The sequence below is a fragment of the Sesamum indicum genome, linkage group LG14 (genome assembly GCF_000512975.1).
Source record: "Sesamum indicum cultivar Zhongzhi No. 13 linkage group LG14, S_indicum_v1.0, whole genome shotgun sequence".
NCBI classification, from domain to species: domain Eukaryota; kingdom Viridiplantae; phylum Streptophyta; class Magnoliopsida; order Lamiales; family Pedaliaceae; genus Sesamum; species Sesamum indicum.
Genome location: NC_026158.1, coordinates 1076719 through 1096722, shown reverse-complemented (window position 1 = coordinate 1096722; position 20004 = coordinate 1076719). Strand labels below are relative to the sequence as shown.

Sequence of the window (20004 nt, the reverse complement as noted above, 5' to 3'; positions counted from 1 at the left end):
TAATTACGAATACGTCTTTTTATTTGACAAATTATCAATATCTTTTAATTCTAACGATCGTATAACAATTAGATTTTCATATATTTTTTTATGGTGAATCGATCAAAATAACCATTTATTAGTGAAAAGTCCTATGTTTTTATTAGTATAGAGTATAGATAATCTAATTAAGGGTGTAATTATTGTATTTAAAAAATAATGTGACGGTGTCACCAAACATAAGTGAGTGTAGGGAGTTTTTCCTTTTTAAATATTAGTATAGATTAAAAAAAAAAGTATTTATTTAATTTGACAAAATTTTGTGAGGGTGTGAATGTAAATAAATTATGGGAAGAGGTTTTGTTAAACCCCAGCAGTGCAGGTTGGTGGTTTTCTGATTCCCGCCTCTTATCTCCAGCAAACCCACATTGCAGCTCAAAACAACCATCTCCGGAGCATGATTTCTCTCTCACACCCACCTCAACTTTCCACTCTCCCCATAAATTCTCCTCTTCCAAAGAGGAATTTGACTGGTTCTCGAGTTTTCCTCCCACCCAACAGTGAAAAGAGTAGCTATATATGCAATTGCTCTGCCGCCGACCACCCGCAATCGCAACCGAGGCGCTCGCAGAGGCCGCGAAAGAAAAACCAGCAGCTTGATGCTGATAAAAAGGATGGCATTGATCCCGTCGGATTCCTCGCCAGACACGGTATTACGAATAAAGCCTTCGCGCAGTTCCTTCGCGAGAGGTAATTCAATTGCAATTCAGTAATTAAATATTTGTATATATGCATGATTGTATGGTTTGGTTATATGTACGTTTGGTTTAGTCGAGTACTGACTGATGAAGTATGGCAATATACTGAATATTACGCAAAATGGAGGGAAATGCCTTTTTTATGGATTTTGGTGTCGAGTGGAATTTTTACAGGTATAAAGCATTGAAGGACTTGAAGGATGAACTTTTCAAACGCCACTTCAATCTCCAGGAGCTGGCTTCTGGGTTAGTTTACTTGTGTTTCATCGTATCTTTTTATCAATTTTTTCCAATTATAAAATATTGATTCGCTTTCAGTTATGTGTCAGGAATGTATATGATCTTTTATTGCTGTAATCAAGATCAAAAATCATGTTTGGTTCCGTTTTAATTTCATGTCTGATAAAATTAGCTGTACCCATGGATGCCTGAGAAGGAACTTGCTTACTGATTGGTTATGGAACAGTCTAATGTAGATACGATTCATAATTTCATTTGGTTTGCATTCCTTCTGAAACTTGTGTTGTTTTTCTAGGTTTGAGATATTGGGCATGCATCGGAACGTGCAACATCGTGTGGATTACATGGAGTGGGCTCCAGGTTGGCAATTTTTTTGCTTGTAAAACTTATTAGCTAGTACAATTTGATTATCTGAGGTTGTTCATTGCTGTTACAGGCAAAGAAAGCTAAAATAATATCATTGATAATATTGCTTAACTGCTGCCTCGATGCATGCCCGATAAAATGCTATTTGAGAATGAGAAAATTTGTGGGAAGAGTATCTCTAGCAACTGGAATAAGCTCATTTAAGGATTCAGTAGATAGGAAATGATTTAACTGAAGGAATAGTCTTGCTCTGTTCTTTTCATCTTCAAATACGCTGAACTTTCTGGAGCAGGTGCTCGCTATTGTTCCCTGGTGGGGGATTTTAATGGTTGGTCACCAACGGAGAATTCTGCTCGGGAGGGTCATTTTGGTCATGATGATTATGGGTACTGGTTTATAATTCTTGAAGATAAACTGAGGGAAGGAGAAGAACCAGATCAAGTGTATTTTCAACAGTATAATTACGTTGATGAATATGATAAAGGCGACAGTGGTGTTACAATTGAAGAAATTTTTAAGAAAGCAAATGATGAGTACTGGGAACCTGGTGAAGACCGCTTTATAAAATCACGCTATGAGCTTGCAGCTAAGCTTTATGAGCAAATCTTTGGGCCCAATGGGCCACAAACAGAAGAGGAACTGGAAGAAATACTAGATCCAGAGACAAGATACAAGGCCTGGAAGGAGAAGCATAAAGATGATCCACCAAGCAATTTACCTCCTTGTGATGTGATTGATGATGGAAAAGAACATGATGAGTTTGAAGTTGTAACTGATCCTGTTTGGCAAGAGAAATTCAGATCCAAGAAGCCTCCTATCGCTTATTGGTTGGAGACTAGAAAAGGAAGGAAAGCGTGGTTAAAAAAGTATAGACCAGGGATCCCGCATGGAAGCAAATACAGGGTGTACTTCAATACTCCAGCGGGACCTTTGGAGAGAGTTCCTGCTTGGGCTACTTATGTGATTCCAGGTGACCAAGTGATGCCTTGGTACTCCTTCATTGCTCAACTACTTTGTTGCTTCTAGAAAAAATGTTCTTCAATTTACCTAATTTGCTTGGAAACAGTCATACAACCTACTTAAAATAAATGCTCTTTTTGTACACATACAGGTTTGATGCTTCTCATAATGGAAAAGGCTATATGATTGATCAAACTATGTGCAAACCTTAGGATGATAGAGGTTCTAATGTAGTATGCAAGGTCCATTGCTTTTCAGGCCTTTGCTTGTTTCAACTCTTGTTAAGATCCATTGACGTATAATTAAAGATTATTTGGGATCATATGTACATAAATTGATAAAGTTTTCGCCCATCTTCTCAAAAAATAGATTTGACTTGTAAAATGATTGGTTTGCCTTGAGTAATGCTTGATAAAGAATGTAATAACATTCATAGGATGCATAATTTTCAGTAACATATCTTCTTACTGGTCTTTCAGTCAAGATTCAGGTTTATATAAACTCAGCAGTGCCTTCTGCTTATTGCTTCTTCAATCTCATAATACTCCCATTTCTTGACTTTGTTGTGAAAGAATCGTAGTGATTGATTCGGAAATCATATTATCTGGCTGAATGCAATTAAGTTGCCTTTTTCAGACTTTAGCTTTAGCAACAATATCATGAGTTCATGCCATTTGGTTCCCTTAGGTTGTTAGAAGAATAAAGAGTTATTTTGCTCGACAGTTCACTAGTGGTACTCATAAGTGAACTTATGGCTATCTTTTCTTATGTAAAACTAGAACAAATGCATACAACTCAGCCAAACATTCCCAAAAACAGTGGCAGCAATGGTACAAATTGGTCAACATCGATTTCTTACTCTTTTTATGCTGCCTTTCTTCTTCTTGATTTTAGTTTGTGTATTACTTCTTATTTCTGCTATCATTATATACTATTCCCTAACCGAACTTTGGCTCTCAATATGCAGAAGCAGATGGCAACCAATCTTTTGCTGTTCATTGGGAACCACCTCCGGAATGTGCCTACAGATGGAGGCATAAGCATCCACCAAAGCCAAAATCTTTGCGCATATATGAATGTCATGTTGGGATAAGTGGACAGGAGCCTAGAGTTGCCACTTTTAATGAGTTTACTGAGAATGTAACTTTATGTTGCTTAGTATTTACTTTATTCCATTGACAATTTGTGATTGTTCTTTAGCGTGCCCCGATGACTTTGAGTACTAAGTGCTACTGCAATTTGGACATTGTCGATTTAGGTCCTAACTCATGTAAAAGAAGCTGGATACAATGCAATCCAATTGATTGGAGTTCTTGAGCATAAAGATTACTTCACTGTTGGCTACAGAGTAAGTAAAATTTGGAGGCTTTTGCAGCACGCTAATGTCGTCAAATTCAATATGGAATCCAAACTTAGTTAATGGTTGATGTTATTCCTTATTGCAATGTCTCTAATCTGTGAGTTTCTAATGATCTTTCTTTCACCAAATTTTCAACCCCACTTTTATTTACAATCACATGTGCTATGCGTTTGAACGTTGCTACTTGTCCCAGACTCCCAAATAGCAGATCTATCTTGACTAGCATGTCTTACGTTTTGATTAGTCGCGAATGCTTTGATTTTTTATCCTCAAGTAACATCATAAAATTGCATCTTGAAGGCAGAAGCATCTCCAGGAAATTAGTCACCATTTTAGTTACTGGTTTAGGTATCAAAGCATGTTTAATACATGTCTTCTGCATTTTTACCTTATCCTTTTCCATCATTACTTTCTGACAATTATAGGGTTACTCGCTGCTGCAGGTGACGAATTTTTATGCTGTTAGCAGCCGTTATGGTACACCTGAAGACTTCAAGCGCTTGGTGGATGAAGCACATGGTTATTTTGAATTCCCTCAAATTAGTAACAAGTTTTGTTATATGGACTTATTCTATAGCTAATAGAATAACTTGAAATCTGACATCTATGTAAGATAATATGGGCTAATAAGCTTTAACTGGCTTTTTAAAATACTTAAAATTACAACTAGTAAAGGATGTGCGTCCTTGAGTTTTCAAATTCTTCCGAGACATATTGCTTGTGTGGTTGCGACTTTGGTATGGCTCTAGCTGCTTGATTGGATGGAGACGGCTACCTTCAGCAGAAATATACTTATGCAGACTGAGAAGTGATATTAGGATTTATGTGGCATATTACTGAAAACTAGAACTTTTGAAAACTAAATAAACATTTTATGCTCGCATTCATCCAACTTTACATCCTGAGGCGGGAGTTGGTAGTGTGTCAATTGTGTACAGCCCAAATAAGGGTGTAGGGATAATTCCAATTTTTGCAGGAAGTTGAAAACTAGCCAGTTCTTTGCACAGCCCTTGCAATCATGATGAAATTTCACACTGGCAGAATTTTATATTCTTCACGGGTGGAAAGAGAGTAGTAACTTTTTGAAGCGCACAAGAATGTAGATGGAATCTTAGGCCTACCACGGAACGGGGTTTCCTAGGAAAGGTCCTTCCAACCTTTCTAAGTGGAATGACATTTGCCATTCTCATGTTTGGCAATGGTAAAGGATTCAAGCTAGAATTCAATGATTTTTTCCACGTTGGGAGCAATTTCTCGAGATTCATATTTCATTTTTCAGTTTCTTGTAAGGGTACTAGCTAGACCTTTGTGGAAAGCTTGAGTTTTCATCTAATTGTAGTCAATTCTTTATCGTATAAGATATCTCTCACTCTATGCTTGTCGATTAATTGGACCTTTTGGACACCAATTCATATTGCGGTAGCATTTAACATATGTTTAATCTATTTCAGTTTTAATCAGTCTTATGTTTGATAAGATCATTAGGCTTTTATATCTAAATTGCATTTGGTTCTTGTAATTCTTTGACTCTTTGGCTGTATATACATATTTTAGATGTTTCAATGAGGTTTTTCTGAAAGCTATTATAAGAACAGCTTTTTACGCTGTTATTTGATGCAATATGTGAGTTATTAACTGTTAACACAATGTTACTTAACATCTCTGTATCATTTGCAGGACTTGGTTTACTTGTCTTTTTAGATATTGTCCATTCTTATGCTGCAGCTGACGAAATGGTTGGGTTATCATTTTTTGATGGATCAAATGATTGCTACTTCCATTCAGGTAACTATTTTCTGTTGACTTCGTTCAGGGATTAATGTGCTCTAACATGAATTGTTCTAGGCACAGCCAAATAAAAAAAGAAACTGCTAAACCACTGAGAGAAGGGAGAGAATTATGGCACTTTTGTTCTCGGACACTATTTGTCCAGATGAGGTTGGAGCACTTGTTGACTCCAAATGTTCATATAGTGAAATTAATGTTTGCATCGTTGTGCTAATTTGCTTATCACCCTTTTGCACGGATGTTCTGAAACTACTTACCTGGTTTCTGTATTTGGTGCATGTGTCTATGACTGCAGGACAACTAATTTTTAAAAACTCAGTTTTCTTGATTTCTTGTTAGTTTGTTTCTTTATGACAAGAAAAAATATGCAGCTGCTTAATGGTACTTTGGTGTGGAGAAGTTCTTTTCAGTTATAATGATCATAGTTGTTCTTAATACAATTAAAACAGTGATGATTTGCTTCACATCTTAATTGAGGAAACTGTTTCTGCAATGAAGATAGGATTCTGGTCCAGTCCCAAGACATAGAAAGAAAATTTAGAATGGAATGAATTTTTGGAGTTTTCTTGAGGCATCAACCTTAGTTGCATGTAACCAAAACATCACAAAATGATTGAGTAAGCTTTGTGAATTTATGCTGATGCATTCATTCTGACTTGTTTTTTTATCTTTTCCAGGTAAAAGAGGCCATCACAAATTTTGGGGCACAAGAATGTTCAGATATGGGGACCATGATGTGTTGCATTTCCTTCTTTCAAATTTAAATTGGTAAGATCTTTATACTTCATTTATTGTTCTGAAGCTTCTTATGTGGCTTCTTATGTGTTTCATGTTCCCTATCATTCTGATTCTTTACAAGTTAATTTCTATTGCCTTGTATTTGAGACTAACTGTTTAGGATCATTACTTTTTATTTATGTTTTATTTTTATTTACTAAATTGGATTTTGACGGGATCTATCTATTGCCAAATACAATTACATTTTCCAGGTGGATAATGGAGTACCAGATTGACGGATTCAATTTTCATTCTCTTTCATCAATGATGTATACACACAATGGATTTGCTACATTTACTGGTGATATGGAAGAGTGAGGCTTCTCAGTACTTACTAAGTAGCACAAGAATACAAACTGCCTTGGAGTGTACTTGTCATGGCTGATTATGATGTGTTGATTTTATGCTTGTATCTAAGAAATATTCATTTGATTGGGCACATCAAGGATTGCATCATCATTCTTGCCAAAAGTTAATATAATGTTCTATCTTAACCATTATACGACTGATGGGAGTTTATATAAGTATTGGTTATCCTACTGGTCATACTTAGTTAAACCATGCTGAATTACCACATCAGTTGATTTTGAATCATATTTGATTAATGTTGTCCTTATTATCACCTTAGAAAGTTCAGCTTCCTTGCTTGTTAAGATTTTTTTTGTAAACGGGTAACATTTTTCTTTTTCAGGTACTGTAATCAATATGTCGACAAGGATGCTTTTCTGTATCTCATTTTGGCAAATGAGATATTGCATGTTCTTCATCCTAATATAGTGACAATTGCTGAAGATGTAAGGAATCATTTTTACCTCACCTATTTAACTACAGATTATCTTTTCATGTCAATATATATTCTCATTCTTCTATATGCTGCAAGAGTTGCTGGTATTCCAATAATCTCCATTTTGGATAGGATTTATATTATATTACATGTTAAGATGCTTTCTGCACATGTTTTTTCTCATTTAGAATTTAGTTTGTTGTATGACATTGAATCAATTGGTGTACTGGGCTGTCTCAAGTCTTTCTGATTGACTATCTTTGTTTCAAGGGGCGTCTTTACTGAAATTACTTAACATGTAAACCAGCAATCAATGCCACAGTGACATATGCCTGGGATTGATTTTCTCGTGTCTATACTTGATGGAAAACTTGCTGAAATAAGGTTCTGCTTTGCCAAACAGCTCATTGAATACCTTTGACCATTTCCACGAATTTGTCATATTACTATTGAACTAGGGTGTGGCTGAATGTTTCTTGCTTCATTTGTACTTGGGTCAAGAAGAGGCTGATGCTAGTTGTACAGTGGTAAAATAGTAAAGTATGGAGTCTTGATAATCGCATCTGATTATCATCTTTCAGATTTGGTAGAATAACAATTTTATTTGTTAGCTGAAGGTCACTTTCAGTTGATTGTACTGGAATTTAATATCTTTTCCTTTTCTAATATTAAAAGTTTGTAGGAAATTGGCTTGATTCCCATTCAAGATGTTAAAAATCCATGTTTTACCCCTGTTTGGATCTCTATTCCTCTATACAAACACACCTATGTATATCAAAGCTATTTTCTTCTCGTCTGCGCTAAATGCCTTCAAGCACTTCTCTCCTCATCTGTTTTACTGATTCATTGAATTTACCTCTCAGGTTACACTTTATCCTGGACTGTGTGAACCAACTTCTCAAGGTGGATTGGGATTTGATTATTTTGTTAATCTCTCTGCATCAGAGTTGTGGCTATCATTGCTTGAAAATGTTCCTGACCATGAATGGAGCATGAGTAAGGTTGTTTATACAATACAAGTTAAGATTTTTAATTACCTTGTACACAGTTCACAAGATGGTATTTTGTTCACCATAAACGCTTTTCATTCTTGATTGTTTCTAGCTAGTGAGCACATTAACTGGAAACAAGTCCAGTGCTGATAAGATGCTTCTGTACGCAGAAAATCACAACCAGGTGATCTAATATCATATCTTTTTCTGTTTAGATATGACCATCTCTTTCTCTTCTCTACCCAATTGCCCTCGTCATATTCAGAAACATTATATTTTTCATGAACATCAGAGCTATAGGCATCACTTTAATCAGCTAGTCACCGTATGTGTGATGTAAATATTTATGGTGTAATGTATTTTCTTGCTAGCCAGTCCATTTCAGGGGGCCGGTCATTTGCAGATATTCTCTTTGGTTCGGCTACCACGGAAGAGGACTTGCTTAGAGGTTGTTCATTGCATAAGGTAATGATTCAATTTCTACTTTATCATTTAACCTCCACCTTCAAATTTATGGCCTATGTTTTGGCAGTGTTGGACCCCTTGACTACCTCTTTGCCTGTATTTTTACACCATGTCTCATAAATTTTTGAGTTAAAGTGAGTGTAGTGTAAGAAGACAGCTAATATTCCGAGATTCTGACAGTATTAGTTGTGTCTTTTTGAGCGAGTTTTATTGATCTTATGTACAAATAATCACCTAAAAGTAGGATGGTTTATTCTTTTAATGCATAGGCCTCTAGTTCAATTCAGTGAATACTTTCTACATATCTGTTGCATGCCATATGGACAATTTTTCAAGCATGATGTTTCTATTCTACAGATGATCAGATTAATTACATTCACAATTGGTGGTCCAGCATACCTCAACTTCATGGGCAATGAATTTGGGCACCCAAAGGTGAGCACTAATCTGCCACATTAAGTGCTGCGCATTCCAGATATTTAATGGTTTTTCTTGTTCCAGAGGGTTGAGTTCCCAATGTCAAGCAACAATTTTTCCTATTCACTTGCTAAACGCTGCTGGGAACTTTTGGAGGATGGATTTCATAACAAATTGTTTGCTTTTGATAAGGTGAGTTGAAAATCAGTAATTATAATGTTGCTGGATGTTCAACATCATTTTTGTCCTCTCTGGAGCTCTGCGTTACAGCTCATGGTTTTAATTTGACCCCATCAGATTGGTATTTTCTAACATATGAGAACACATCATAGTAGTTTTAGAGTTCACAATGTTCAGAAATATTACTTTCAGGACATGATGAAACTGGATATAGAAGAAAGAATACTTCTAAGAGGTTCAAGAGGCCTTCCCAATATTCACCATGTAAATGATACTACAATGGTAAAGTAACTTCTGTTTGCCATACATATGATAAATTCTTTTGTGAATATGCATACAACTGATGCTCCTCTCTGTGGACCAGGTGATATCTTTTTTACGAGGCCCTTTCCTCTTTGTCTTCAACTTTCATCCCACAAATTCATATGGAAGATATAGTATAGGTGTTGAAGAAGCTGGAGAGTATCAAGTAAGCCATGCTGTGCTATTATGAGATTGTCCCTATCTGAACTCCTGAATTTTAGGTTTTCACCTCTATTTCTGGAAGAATTGTGGTTATCTAGACATAGGGTGTGCAGAACCTGCATCTTTCTTAGGCTCATGTGTGAGTGTGGGCATGCATATTATATCATTCTTGTGCTTATTAATGGCTGCTAATTAGTCCCGAGCCTCTCCTGGAATGCAAATGTCTTTACTGTACGCCTGGCCTTTATAATCAAATCAGTTTACTGTCCCACAGGCAGTCACCTAATATTTCCATAATGTAGCTTACGGTTAGTGCTGAAAAGAGAGGGCATCAACCTATACAAGCTAAGCTTCCCCTCCACTCAAAATTTCAAAAGAAAATAAAAGATTCGCCGAAGATAAGATTCCTCTTTTCCTCGCAAATTATTGACTAGTGCTGATCGGACAAAATGTTGCGAGCTGGGAAATATATCTATATGTATGTCGTTTTCTTAATTCACTAAATCAGATGACCCACATGCAGTATATCATTTGAACTGATGGAGGAGGGTAAATAGGAAAATCCCTGGACCTCCACTATGCCAACAAAATCCATACCCTTGGCTGGAGCTGTGATTACTATCTCCTAAAATTTCTGCCACCACTTAGTGAACATAAAATATAAACATTTAATGAATTTGTTACCTATTCGCCTCCTCAGGAGTCTGTACCTGCCAGTAAGGGACCTGTAAGTGATGGTCCCTCTGTTCTCTATCAGTCTAGCTGAATGCTTGGCTATGTTTTACTCTCATGTTAGATAAGCTTTTGAACTTAGTTTCTGTGTAATAGTTGATTATACTAATTCATAAATTACTGGCTTAGATCGTGTTGAATACTGATGAAGAGATTTATGGCGGTCAAGGACTAATTGGTCGTGACCAATATGCTCAAAGAACCATTAGCAGAAGGTGAGTTATGGTGCCTTCGTTTCTTTTTTTTTTTCCCCTCCTCTTCCCGCCTTTAGGTGTTAACTTTTGCTGCATTTCGCTGTGCTTTCCATCCGTTGTTGGCTATATTGCTTGTGTCTGCAGAACTGATGGTACCAGATTTTGCTTGGAAGTGCCACTCCCAAGTAGAACTGCTCAGGTTAGTCTGTCGTGAAATATTAAGCATTCAAGGGCAAAAGAAATGTAAAAATACGTACTGTTGACTACAATCTCCTTTGAACTCAAAAAATTTGAGCCAGTAGGCGAAATAGTGCAAGATACTGGTGCCAAATAAGACAACTTTCTCTCATGCAGGTCTATAAGTTAACTCGGATTCTCAGAATATGACTCCAGCAGGTAAGATCCAGCAAATTTAGCTTATCAATAGGATGGAAGATTTCGTTCTAGCAATGCTTATGAGTATATTCTCTACAGCTGCTTTCAGGCCTATTTTTCTTCGATAATCAGCATCAATGTGCCAATCCTGCGACTGATACACAGATTTGCCTAGCTATTTTAATCGCCTTTGTTCTCATGCCAAGGAGCTCGTAAGAGGAAATTTATTAAACAAGCTCAGAACAAATGAGATGCTTTTGAAATTGCAGATGTATACTATCTATATGCGAATACCTCACCGTATATATGGATTTTCATGTGCGAGAATTATGTTTAGCATTAAGAAGGCTAAGTACACTTTACTATAGATTGTAGACGACTTTTGATACTTTGTAGTATTTTTAGTTCGACAGGTGGGTAACGTGGGTAGCAGTAGGATTAGTTTGAGATGTACAAGAATCACATCTAACTGATATCAAAATTTTCCTTTTGATGGTTCTGTAACAATATCTTCCTCATTTTGTTATGTAGTTCAGGTGTATGAAACGTATGAGATGATGATTGTGTGCCAGAGCCTTGTGAAAAGGTCCTCCACTTGCTTCAGCTTGCCAAAATATACTGGCAGTCAGAGTGTTCTCAAATACTATATTTGAAGGGTTATTTTCTAATTTTGAGAAGATATTTCGTATATATATGATGATTACTTCTAATAACTTAATATTCGGAGTCTTTTCCATTCAGTATGGTGAGTACGCTATCCTCTATCCTGACCCAATTAATGGGTGTTTTTTTCTTTCCGAAAGTTTTGATTAATAGGAAAGAGAAGTGCTTTATGATACTATATTACATCTAGCATTTGCAGAAAACCACTCTCCTATATCTTACTATTCTACATGTTCCCAATTCATCATCCTTTTTCTTTGTTTAAATTTAATATTTTTTCCTCCAAAGTAATTATATATTAGATTTAATAATAATATAAAGGGTAAATTACAACGGGTCTCTTATTATTTACCATAATTATAAATATCTCTTCATTGGTTTAAAAAAAATAAATATTCTTTTGAAGTTAATGATGGTCTAATAAATACTCCTTACAGTGGGCTGTTATGAGAAAAAAATTTTAGGAGATTTTTTATTTTAAGGGAATATTTGTAATTTTTTAAATAGTGGAAGATATTTGTAGTTTTTGACATACTTTTATGCCTATTGTAATTTATCCTAATATAAATTATACCTATTCCAATCTGATCGGATTCGATTTAAAAGAGTTGGGTTATTTTGCCCGGTCCGAGCATCCCAAAACCGAACCATCCTATATCAGGTTGGGTACGATACGAGTATTAAAAACCAACCTTATAAACCCAATCGGTATCCAATTAAAAGAAAAAGGAAAGGGTTATTGAAAGTGAAGAATGAAGAAATAATTTCTGTTTCTGTGGAATGTAAATTCAGTAATAACAGCCGAATAGAGTAGCATCAAATAGTAGGGTATAAAAATTGGACCTTTATAACAGTAAATGGGCCTTGGCCGAACAAGTGGACAGTTTTGGGCCTAATGGGCGGCCTCATCACAACCAATTATATTTCCATGATTTGGGCTTCTGGGACCGCTATTTGCAACGGCAGCGCGTGGAGAACATCACCCAACGGACACATCCCTAGACAATACAGGTGTCCACCAGCAGCGCGCATGTGTGGCACGCGTCGCCCATACCTTCCGACCTCATCGGCAAACCTAAAACTGCAAAATCGTAAAGCTAAAATCCCTTGACATTGAATTAGTGAGAGAAAAATGGCAAACCTACCTCCGTCTCTGAACTTGAAGGCGCCCCCCTTTGAAGCCGGCAGCAGTTCTACAATCGCAGCAGCAGCCGCCGCCGCTGCCAACAAGGACCGCAGAATGCAATCGGCTGAGCATCTGGTTCTTGATCTTTGCAATCCCGATCTCCGGGAAAACGCACTCCTCGAACTGTCCAAGGTTTATTTTGATTGTCCTTCCCTCCGTTGGCGTTTGTTAGGTTTCTGTCAAGAGTTTTATGATGCTTTTCATGTTTTAGCGCTCTCCAGTTAAGTGCATTGGGTTTTCCCTTGACGCGCATAATTTACTAAATAGAGTTTCGGGTTATATCTTATTCTTATTGAGGTATCCAGTTGTAGTTTTTGGCAACTCCAGATAGATTTGATTTCATCTTTCTTCAAATGAATTAAAAGTAAATGTGATTGCACATTGGTGGTGAACTGTAGTTACAGCCCACGATGGGGGAAATGTGGGATGGGGATATAGAAAGGGAGAGGAAGTTAAGAGTCGTTAACATTATTTCTCTTCATAGTCCTTTTTGACAACTTGTTTTAACATGTGTTTTCTAAACTGTTCTCTTTTCTCTCTAATAGAAGAGAGAACTGTTTCAAGATTTGGCCCCATTGCTTTGGAATTCCTTTGGTACAGTTGCTGCTCTTCTGCAGGTTTGTTTAGTTAGTACTTTTGGTCTTTCCTCTTTCTACTCTGTGGCATGTGCCAGGGTAAATACTTCAGTCCATGATGAATTCATGTTGTTGTGTTTTTTATTAATTCGGCTTCTGTTTTCTTCTGAGTGCAGGAAATAGTCTCCATTTACCCAGTTTTATCACCTCCAAACCTAACTCCTGCACAATCGAATAGAGTTTGCAATGCACTCGCCCTACTTCAGGTATTATCGCTTTATGTTTCTGAACTTTGCCCAGATTTGTTTGTGTTTTCCATCTGCAGGTCGGTCCTGTGATTGATGATTTTGTTATAAGTTCTTTCTTCCTAAGAAGAAACTATTCAGTGTGTAATCAATAACTTATCAAATGAATTACTTTACAAATAGAGCCAGATTTCACCCAGAGGTTAAGTCAAGTCAGTGAACGCCAAACCTAAACTCTGTGCTGCATTAACCCGTAAAGTAGTTAGCATGCAGTTCTAGACTTGGCCGTACATTCCATGTTTTGCTACAATATCATATATGGCAAAAGATCAGCCGACTAGTGTGAAAGATAAATATTGTTAAAAACATTAGATGTTCAACTTTCTAAGAACATTGTGCTAATCGAACATGAATTGTTCTTTGTAATTGTCATTTAACAGATGAACATATTGAACTTTTCTTGATACAATCCATGCTTATTGTTCATCCCTTCAAATGATGCAAGTTTTAGGATGATTGCTCTGTTCATATCACAAGGTTATGAGAGAAGCAAGTCTTACTAGAGTTCGAAACTAAAGCTCTTTGGAGTACTCTGTGAGAAATATGGTCCATCTTTACCCAGTTTCGTGATGTTAGGGAGAGGGATCAAGGAAGAGAGCGTAAGTGTGGGCACACAAATCGATTCACAAAATTTTGTGTGATGTATGCACAAGAAGAAGGGATTAGATATGAAGATCTGTTTTTCTTTACTGGATAAAAGAAAATACCATGTTGACATATCAATTTGAGTTCGTAAAATTTGGGAAATAATTCATGGAATTGGGTATTTGTTAGTTCTCTCTTCAGATATGTATCCAAATTTGCACTTGGCATTGTATATTGATATTTGAGTACATAATGTCTATTTTGGGATGGCAAAGTGAAAGCATAGCATAGTTGTTAATAGCGCATGGCGCGCCATGGCGCAAGGGTCCCCTAGAGCCAAGGCGCATGGCGCGGTGCGTGCATATTTAAAGCACGGCGCATGGCGCGGTGCACGCATTTTTAAAGCATGGCGTACATGTACAGAAATGAATTATATATTTCATACATCAATATATTTTCAATTAATAATGCACAAATAATTAAATACAAACACTAGAAATTATTTTAATCATCATGCCATAAAAGAATTTCGCAAAATAATCATGCAAGAGTTCAAAACATGCAAGATAATTAAACAAATTCTACATAATCATTATATAACAAACACAAGAATGTCCATCAATCAAGATGATGTAGCTTTACATTGCGTTTTCTCTTCTGCATTTTCTTCTTTCTTTGCAACGTAAAGACTAAAGCCCTCCAATCGTTTTTGCAAGAAATTTTAATTGATTTCCTATTTTTTTTTTTAAAAAAATTAGCTGAATCAAAGTCACACAGGGCGAAGCCCAGTGTTTATTCAAGCCCCAGACAAAAGGGTTCGGGCTTGCAAGTGGCGCGCCTCTGAGTCATGGAGATGGCATTGAGCCTGTGCCTTGCGCGCCTTGTGCCATGGCTCGCCATTAATAACATTGAAGCACAGTTATTAAAAGTGCAAAAAGTCACACCTTATGTGCGAGGCGCAAACCTAGTACTAAGATTGGCACTTGGCTTTGCTAGGGCAATGGAAAGGCACACCTTATGCATAGGTGTGCCGAAGGGGTGAAGAAGCACTAAGCCAGGGCAAGAGTTCAAGTGCCGCGTCGGAGGGTGTCAGACGGCTGGAGGCGGGGGTGGGGGGTGCCTTCACTAGGGTTCCGAGCGGGCGGCAAAGCTAGGGTTTTGGGAGTGAAGAGTTCGTCTCTCTCTTCTCTGGCAGATCATAACTAGAACTTTGAGAGAGAAGAGGTGAAGAGCTCGCCCATCTTGTTTCTTTTTTCTATTTGAAAGGAGAAAAGAAAAAAAAAAGAAAAAGGAGAAAACAAAATAAAGAAGGAATATATATATTTCTAAGCTTGCTCAAGCCCAATCCTTTTACTTGTATGTTTTAAAGAAAGTAGTAGAAAAATAGAAAAGGAAACAGAAAAACTTATTTCCTTAAAGTAGTAGGAAAATGTAACAGAAAAATAGGAAAGAAAAACAAAAAACGGACATAAAATCCCTTACTGTTGTTTTACATATTTTTTTATGGCATAATGATTAATATAATTTCTAGTGTTCATATTTAATTGTTTGTGTAATATTGATGTAAGATATCAAATTTATTTATTCAAATACGCTGTAAGAAGGCGTGCGCTGCACCACGTGCCATGGCTCCAAGAGACCTTTGCGCCATGCACCTTTAACAACTATGAGTGGAACTAATGAGTACTTCCTTTACCATATGTCCTAATTTAAATCTGTGCATATTCTAGTTGCTCTCTACCCTGTACGGGTGCGCGCCACTTTGCCTCACCTCTCTTCCCCCAAAATACAAAAGTAAACCCCTCCAGAAGTTGTTGGTTTTGGACCAAAAAGTTCGATGTTAGGTTAAACGGAAGAAATGAAATAAATTAACACTCAGGGAGAAAATACATTCCCTCTATCTTGGACTAACTTGGTTTTCAATTTATTGCAGTGTGTGGCCTCACATCCAGACACGAGAATGTTGTTCCTCAATGGTAATTTCTTCTTTTCATGACATGTAAAGTTTCTTGCCTGTATCTTTCTAAAGATTAAAATTTCAAACTAAGGAAACTTTTCCAAATCAGATGCCTGTCGATTTTTCAGTTACATATTATTGTATTTTAGCGGATTTAGTTTTAGCTATTAGCTTCAAACAAAGTGTTTAATGACTTCTTATCTTATCTTGTGTATTATCAAGGAAATAGAATCTGTTATCATTTTTTGGTATGTGACTTTTACCATCTAATGTTTCCCTGTGGCAGCCCACATTCCCCTGTACTTATATCCTTTCCTTAATACAACCAGCAAATCAAGGCCCTTTGAGTATTTGAGGCTTACGAGTTTAGGCGTCATAGGTGCTTTGGTCAAGGTACTCCCTGTTCACAAATTAATATTCTCCAGTTTCATGCATAATAACAAGCTTGATTCTTATCCTCTTTAAAGAGGAATATACTGCATTAAAGAGGAATATAGAAAGAACAAATTTTCTTATTCTAAAATGTGATCTGGTTCGTGGAAGATGTAATATGATTTGGCCTGAGTTTGACCAAAAGAAATTGCGGCATCTCTCGTTCACCTGTTCTCTCCTGTCTCCCTCTATGCATGCACATGTTCACACACATATTCATGCCTACAACTGCATATGCACCTGCATTCTTGATTGTTCTTGAATATTATGCTCCACATTGAAATAATTATAAATTTATATGGACATATAAAGAGATAGTTTTAGCAGCGAACTCTGAGTTGCCCAAGCTGCCGCCAATACGAACTTTCTGTATTCTAAGACTTTTAGCTCTCTGCCTGCCTTATTGATTAATCCAGTTCTTGTCCATCTGTATTTTCTTCGAGTTCTAGCAACTGAATGCAATCCACAGAAAAACTTCATGTTGACGCTGTCCTTAATTAATGATATTTGCGCTTTTGTGTATAGTTTCTGATTGATACCTCTGGTTGAATGTAAGTAAGACCAGATTGTAGTGCTCTAATATCCTCCTCTGTTAATATTCTTGCTTGTTGTTCCATGCATGTTTTCTATTTCCTTTTCTTCTTGACATCCTGGATAACATCAAAACCATGTGGCTTATATTTTGGTTCCCAGGTTGATGACACTGAAGTTATCAGTTTCCTTCTATCTACAGAGATCATTCCCTTGTGCTTGCGCACAATGGAGATGGGAAGTGAATTGTCCAAGACAGTTGAGTTTCTTCCATGCAATTTTTATGATTCATGCTTATTGATTTCGTTAGTCCCCTTGTAAAGGTGCAAATAGTGGCACCTCTCTAAGTCTATAAACAAATGTCTATCTTGCTGGTGGTTGGTTTTGAGTTTGTGGAAGCCCCTTGAGATGAGGAGGGTCTCTTCAGGTTTGTTTATGATGTTGAAGCTCTCTGCTTTTGCACTTAACTAAATGTTGTGCACACGTTGTACTTGTGTCAGTAAAATGGTGGTGCAAAGCCTAAGTTTCAACTCAAGGGTCCTGAAAATAAATGCAACTCTGAGGTAATTAGTGTTGATTTCTAACAGTTGGAACAAGCTTCAAGGCATCAGTCAGTTCCTTGTAATGGAGGTTTTACATTATGGTACCTTAATTATGAGAATTTTTATATGTATGATAAGTTGGTTATGGATTAATGGATTTTTATCGTAAGTGTTGTGATTTTCATGATGGAGGATGAAATAGAGTATAGCTGTGAACCCGTGTGATCCTTGGCTCCAGGAAACTTCATTACTGTCAACTCTAAGAACTGACTTCCATGTCTCCTTGTCTTTCAAAGTCCCTGTCTAACAGACTGATGGTATAGATAACTATAACCAGGGGGGTCTAAATTCTTGAGTTTGTATAGCAACTCCCATGACAACTATTTTCCTAGTGGTGCCATGTCTAACTGCTTATTATGTAGATTCCTGTTATCTGTTATGTAAGTCTAATTCCAATGAACTATATAGGCTGTGAAGACCTTGCAAGTCTAATGATATGGATGACGTGATGACAAGCAGCTGCATTTTGACTGAGCTTTGTTGTCTACCTATAGATAAAGATTCATATGGTTTTAATTGTTAGACATTTGTCCCGGTTTTCTTTTAGCTTTTCTTTTATTGTTAGTGGATCATTTTGAAGAAAGCTTCTGTTGGCAGGTGGCAACATTTATTGTGCAGAAGATTTTGCTTGATGATGTGGGCTTGGAGTACATATGCACCACAGCGGAGCGGTTCTTTGCCGTAGGTAGAGTGCTAGGAAACATGGTTGCTGCACTTGCTGAACTCCCTTCGTCTCGGCTGTTAAAGCACATAATCAGATGCTACCTTCGGTTGTCTGATAATCCAAGGTTTTTCACGTTCTATGAGGATTGTTCTTCATTCATATTTGTTTTTACTGAATGAATCCAACCATCTTGTTTTATGTAGAGCCTGCGACGCCCTGCGAAGTTGTCTGCCTGACATGCTTAGAGACGCCACTTTTAGCAGCTGCCTTCGTGTAAGTGCTCATTGATATTTCGCAATGAGGATAATTTCTGTATCACAATCTGGTGGTAAATTTTTGTAGGCTGTGAGTGAGACATAGTATTTGTTATTTAATGCTGTATTTCAGGAGGATCCGACTACAAGAAGGTGGTTACAACAATTGCTTCACAATGTGCAAGGGCCTCGAGTTGCCATGCAAGCAGGAGCTGGTTTCGACCATATGATGGTCAACTAACTGTTATAGCGCAAGGCATTGAAAATTGACATATTGCTTGTTCCGGAATTGGCTGCTGTGAGTGTTGATCATATATAGTCAGCTGGGTTCCTTTATATATATATATAGACGGACAATTACTGATTTTTATCTGTAAGAAAACCTGCAAACTAGAACCTTGAATTCGCAGCAATCAGCTTAGAAGCTAACACATACGAGTGTTTGACCCCTTAACTCTGTACTGCAAGGTTGTTTGAGCCAGCTGCAAACAATTCTGCACATATAATTGATATATTGTGTCTAGTTACTACCCTTAGATGTGATTTGTGGTGACAAGTTGCACCATTTTCCAACTGTCATCTCACATTCTGGCAAGTTGATTAGAAGTTGCCGTAAACCATATATATAATCTTTGATCATAGATGAAACTAGGAACACCCAATCTGTCTGAGTCATGTTTAACTGGTGGCCTGGAAGAAAGCTTTGTTTTATAGTGGACGCCTGCCAGTCCGTCCTGGTGGGGCTCTGAAAATAATGTTTTAGATACTATGGATGTGACTGGTTGGATATCTCTTTGTAGAAAATGTTTGTTATTTCCTTTTCAAAAATAATGTTTGTTTGGTATATATAAAAGATATTTTGTAAAATTTATTTGTTATTCATTTCTGACCTACTCTCAGCCGAAAATCTTTAGAATTGGTTTAGAAGTTCGAGAATGTATATATATACATATAATCTCTTAACCTTCTCCAAATTCTAAAAGGAAATTCGTATCAAACATTATAAGGTACCATTATCAAATATTTTACATATTCTCTCAAATTTAAGTTTCCTCCATTTCTCTAGGAATTATCTATTTGATTGTTATTTCCAGGATTGAAGTAACTTCCTGCAGGCTGCAAAGAGGAGGAGCGCTTCTATCCATCTATAAGTTCATTGATGTTAAAGTGTGTTTAAGGCGAGTAGCACTAGAATGGGTGATTCCTGATAAGTTCTCGTGTTGCTTCTCTAAAACATTTACCGAGAAAAAAAGTGTGTTTAAGGCCTTGTTTACTTGGATGGATTGGGCTAAATAAAGAATATGGGGGCCGCCCTAGGCTTAATGAGCAAGTTTGATCCTATTTATTGCTATGTTGAATCATTCAACTCATCTCAAGTGGTAAAAATTAAAAAAAAAATAAAAGGGGGGGGGGGGGAG

General features: G+C 36.9%; 2 protein-coding genes across 2 annotated transcripts; both read left to right on the top strand.

The window, feature by feature from the left end:
* On the top strand, nucleotides 343-11339 carry LOC105176675 (1,4-alpha-glucan-branching enzyme 3, chloroplastic/amyloplastic). The gene is made up of 22 exons (XM_011099551.2): nucleotides 343-729; nucleotides 912-983; nucleotides 1273-1337; nucleotides 1636-2313; nucleotides 3271-3443; nucleotides 3562-3651; nucleotides 4107-4182; nucleotides 5341-5448; nucleotides 6129-6219; nucleotides 6441-6542; nucleotides 6920-7022; nucleotides 7876-8013; nucleotides 8117-8188; nucleotides 8380-8469; nucleotides 8827-8904; nucleotides 8971-9078; nucleotides 9259-9348; nucleotides 9431-9535; nucleotides 10393-10478; nucleotides 10602-10656; nucleotides 10812-10853; nucleotides 10932-11339. The coding sequence occupies exons 1-21, from the start codon at nucleotides 437-439 to the stop codon at nucleotides 10842-10844; spliced, it is 2706 nt and encodes a 901-aa protein (XP_011097853.1). The 5' UTR covers nucleotides 343-436; the 3' UTR covers nucleotides 10845-10853; nucleotides 10932-11339.
* Nucleotides 12372-19122, top strand: LOC105176674 (cell differentiation protein RCD1 homolog). The gene is made up of 9 exons (XM_011099550.2): nucleotides 12372-12813; nucleotides 13227-13298; nucleotides 13433-13522; nucleotides 16080-16122; nucleotides 16390-16496; nucleotides 17229-17324; nucleotides 18266-18456; nucleotides 18536-18605; nucleotides 18720-19122. Exons 1-9 carry the CDS (start codon nucleotides 12628-12630, stop codon nucleotides 18825-18827), a joined length of 963 nt encoding a protein of 320 aa, XP_011097852.1. The 5' UTR covers nucleotides 12372-12627; the 3' UTR covers nucleotides 18828-19122.

What these genes read in the sequence shown, in the direction of transcription:
- LOC105176675 (XM_011099551.2), top strand. Translation starts at nt 437, where the DNA reads ATGATTTCTCTCTCACACCCACCTCAACTTTCCACTCTCCCCATAAAT. An exon ending in AATTGTTTGCTTTTGATAAG is followed by an intron (nt 9,079 to 9,258) that starts GTGAGTTGAAAA and finishes TATTACTTTCAG; the next exon opens with GACATGATGAAACTGGATAT. An exon ending in TCCCAAGTAGAACTGCTCAG is followed by an intron (nt 10,657 to 10,811) that starts GTTAGTCTGTCG and finishes TCTCTCATGCAG; the next exon opens with GTCTATAAGTTAACTCGGAT.
- LOC105176674 (XM_011099550.2), top strand. Translation starts at nt 12,628, where the DNA reads ATGGCAAACCTACCTCCGTCTCTGAACTTGAAGGCGCCCCCCTTTGAA. An exon ending in CAGTTGCTGCTCTTCTGCAG is followed by an intron (nt 13,299 to 13,432) that starts GTTTGTTTAGTT and finishes TTCTGAGTGCAG; the next exon opens with GAAATAGTCTCCATTTACCC. An exon ending in GAGAATGTTGTTCCTCAATG is followed by an intron (nt 16,123 to 16,389) that starts GTAATTTCTTCT and finishes TCCCTGTGGCAG; the next exon opens with CCCACATTCCCCTGTACTTA.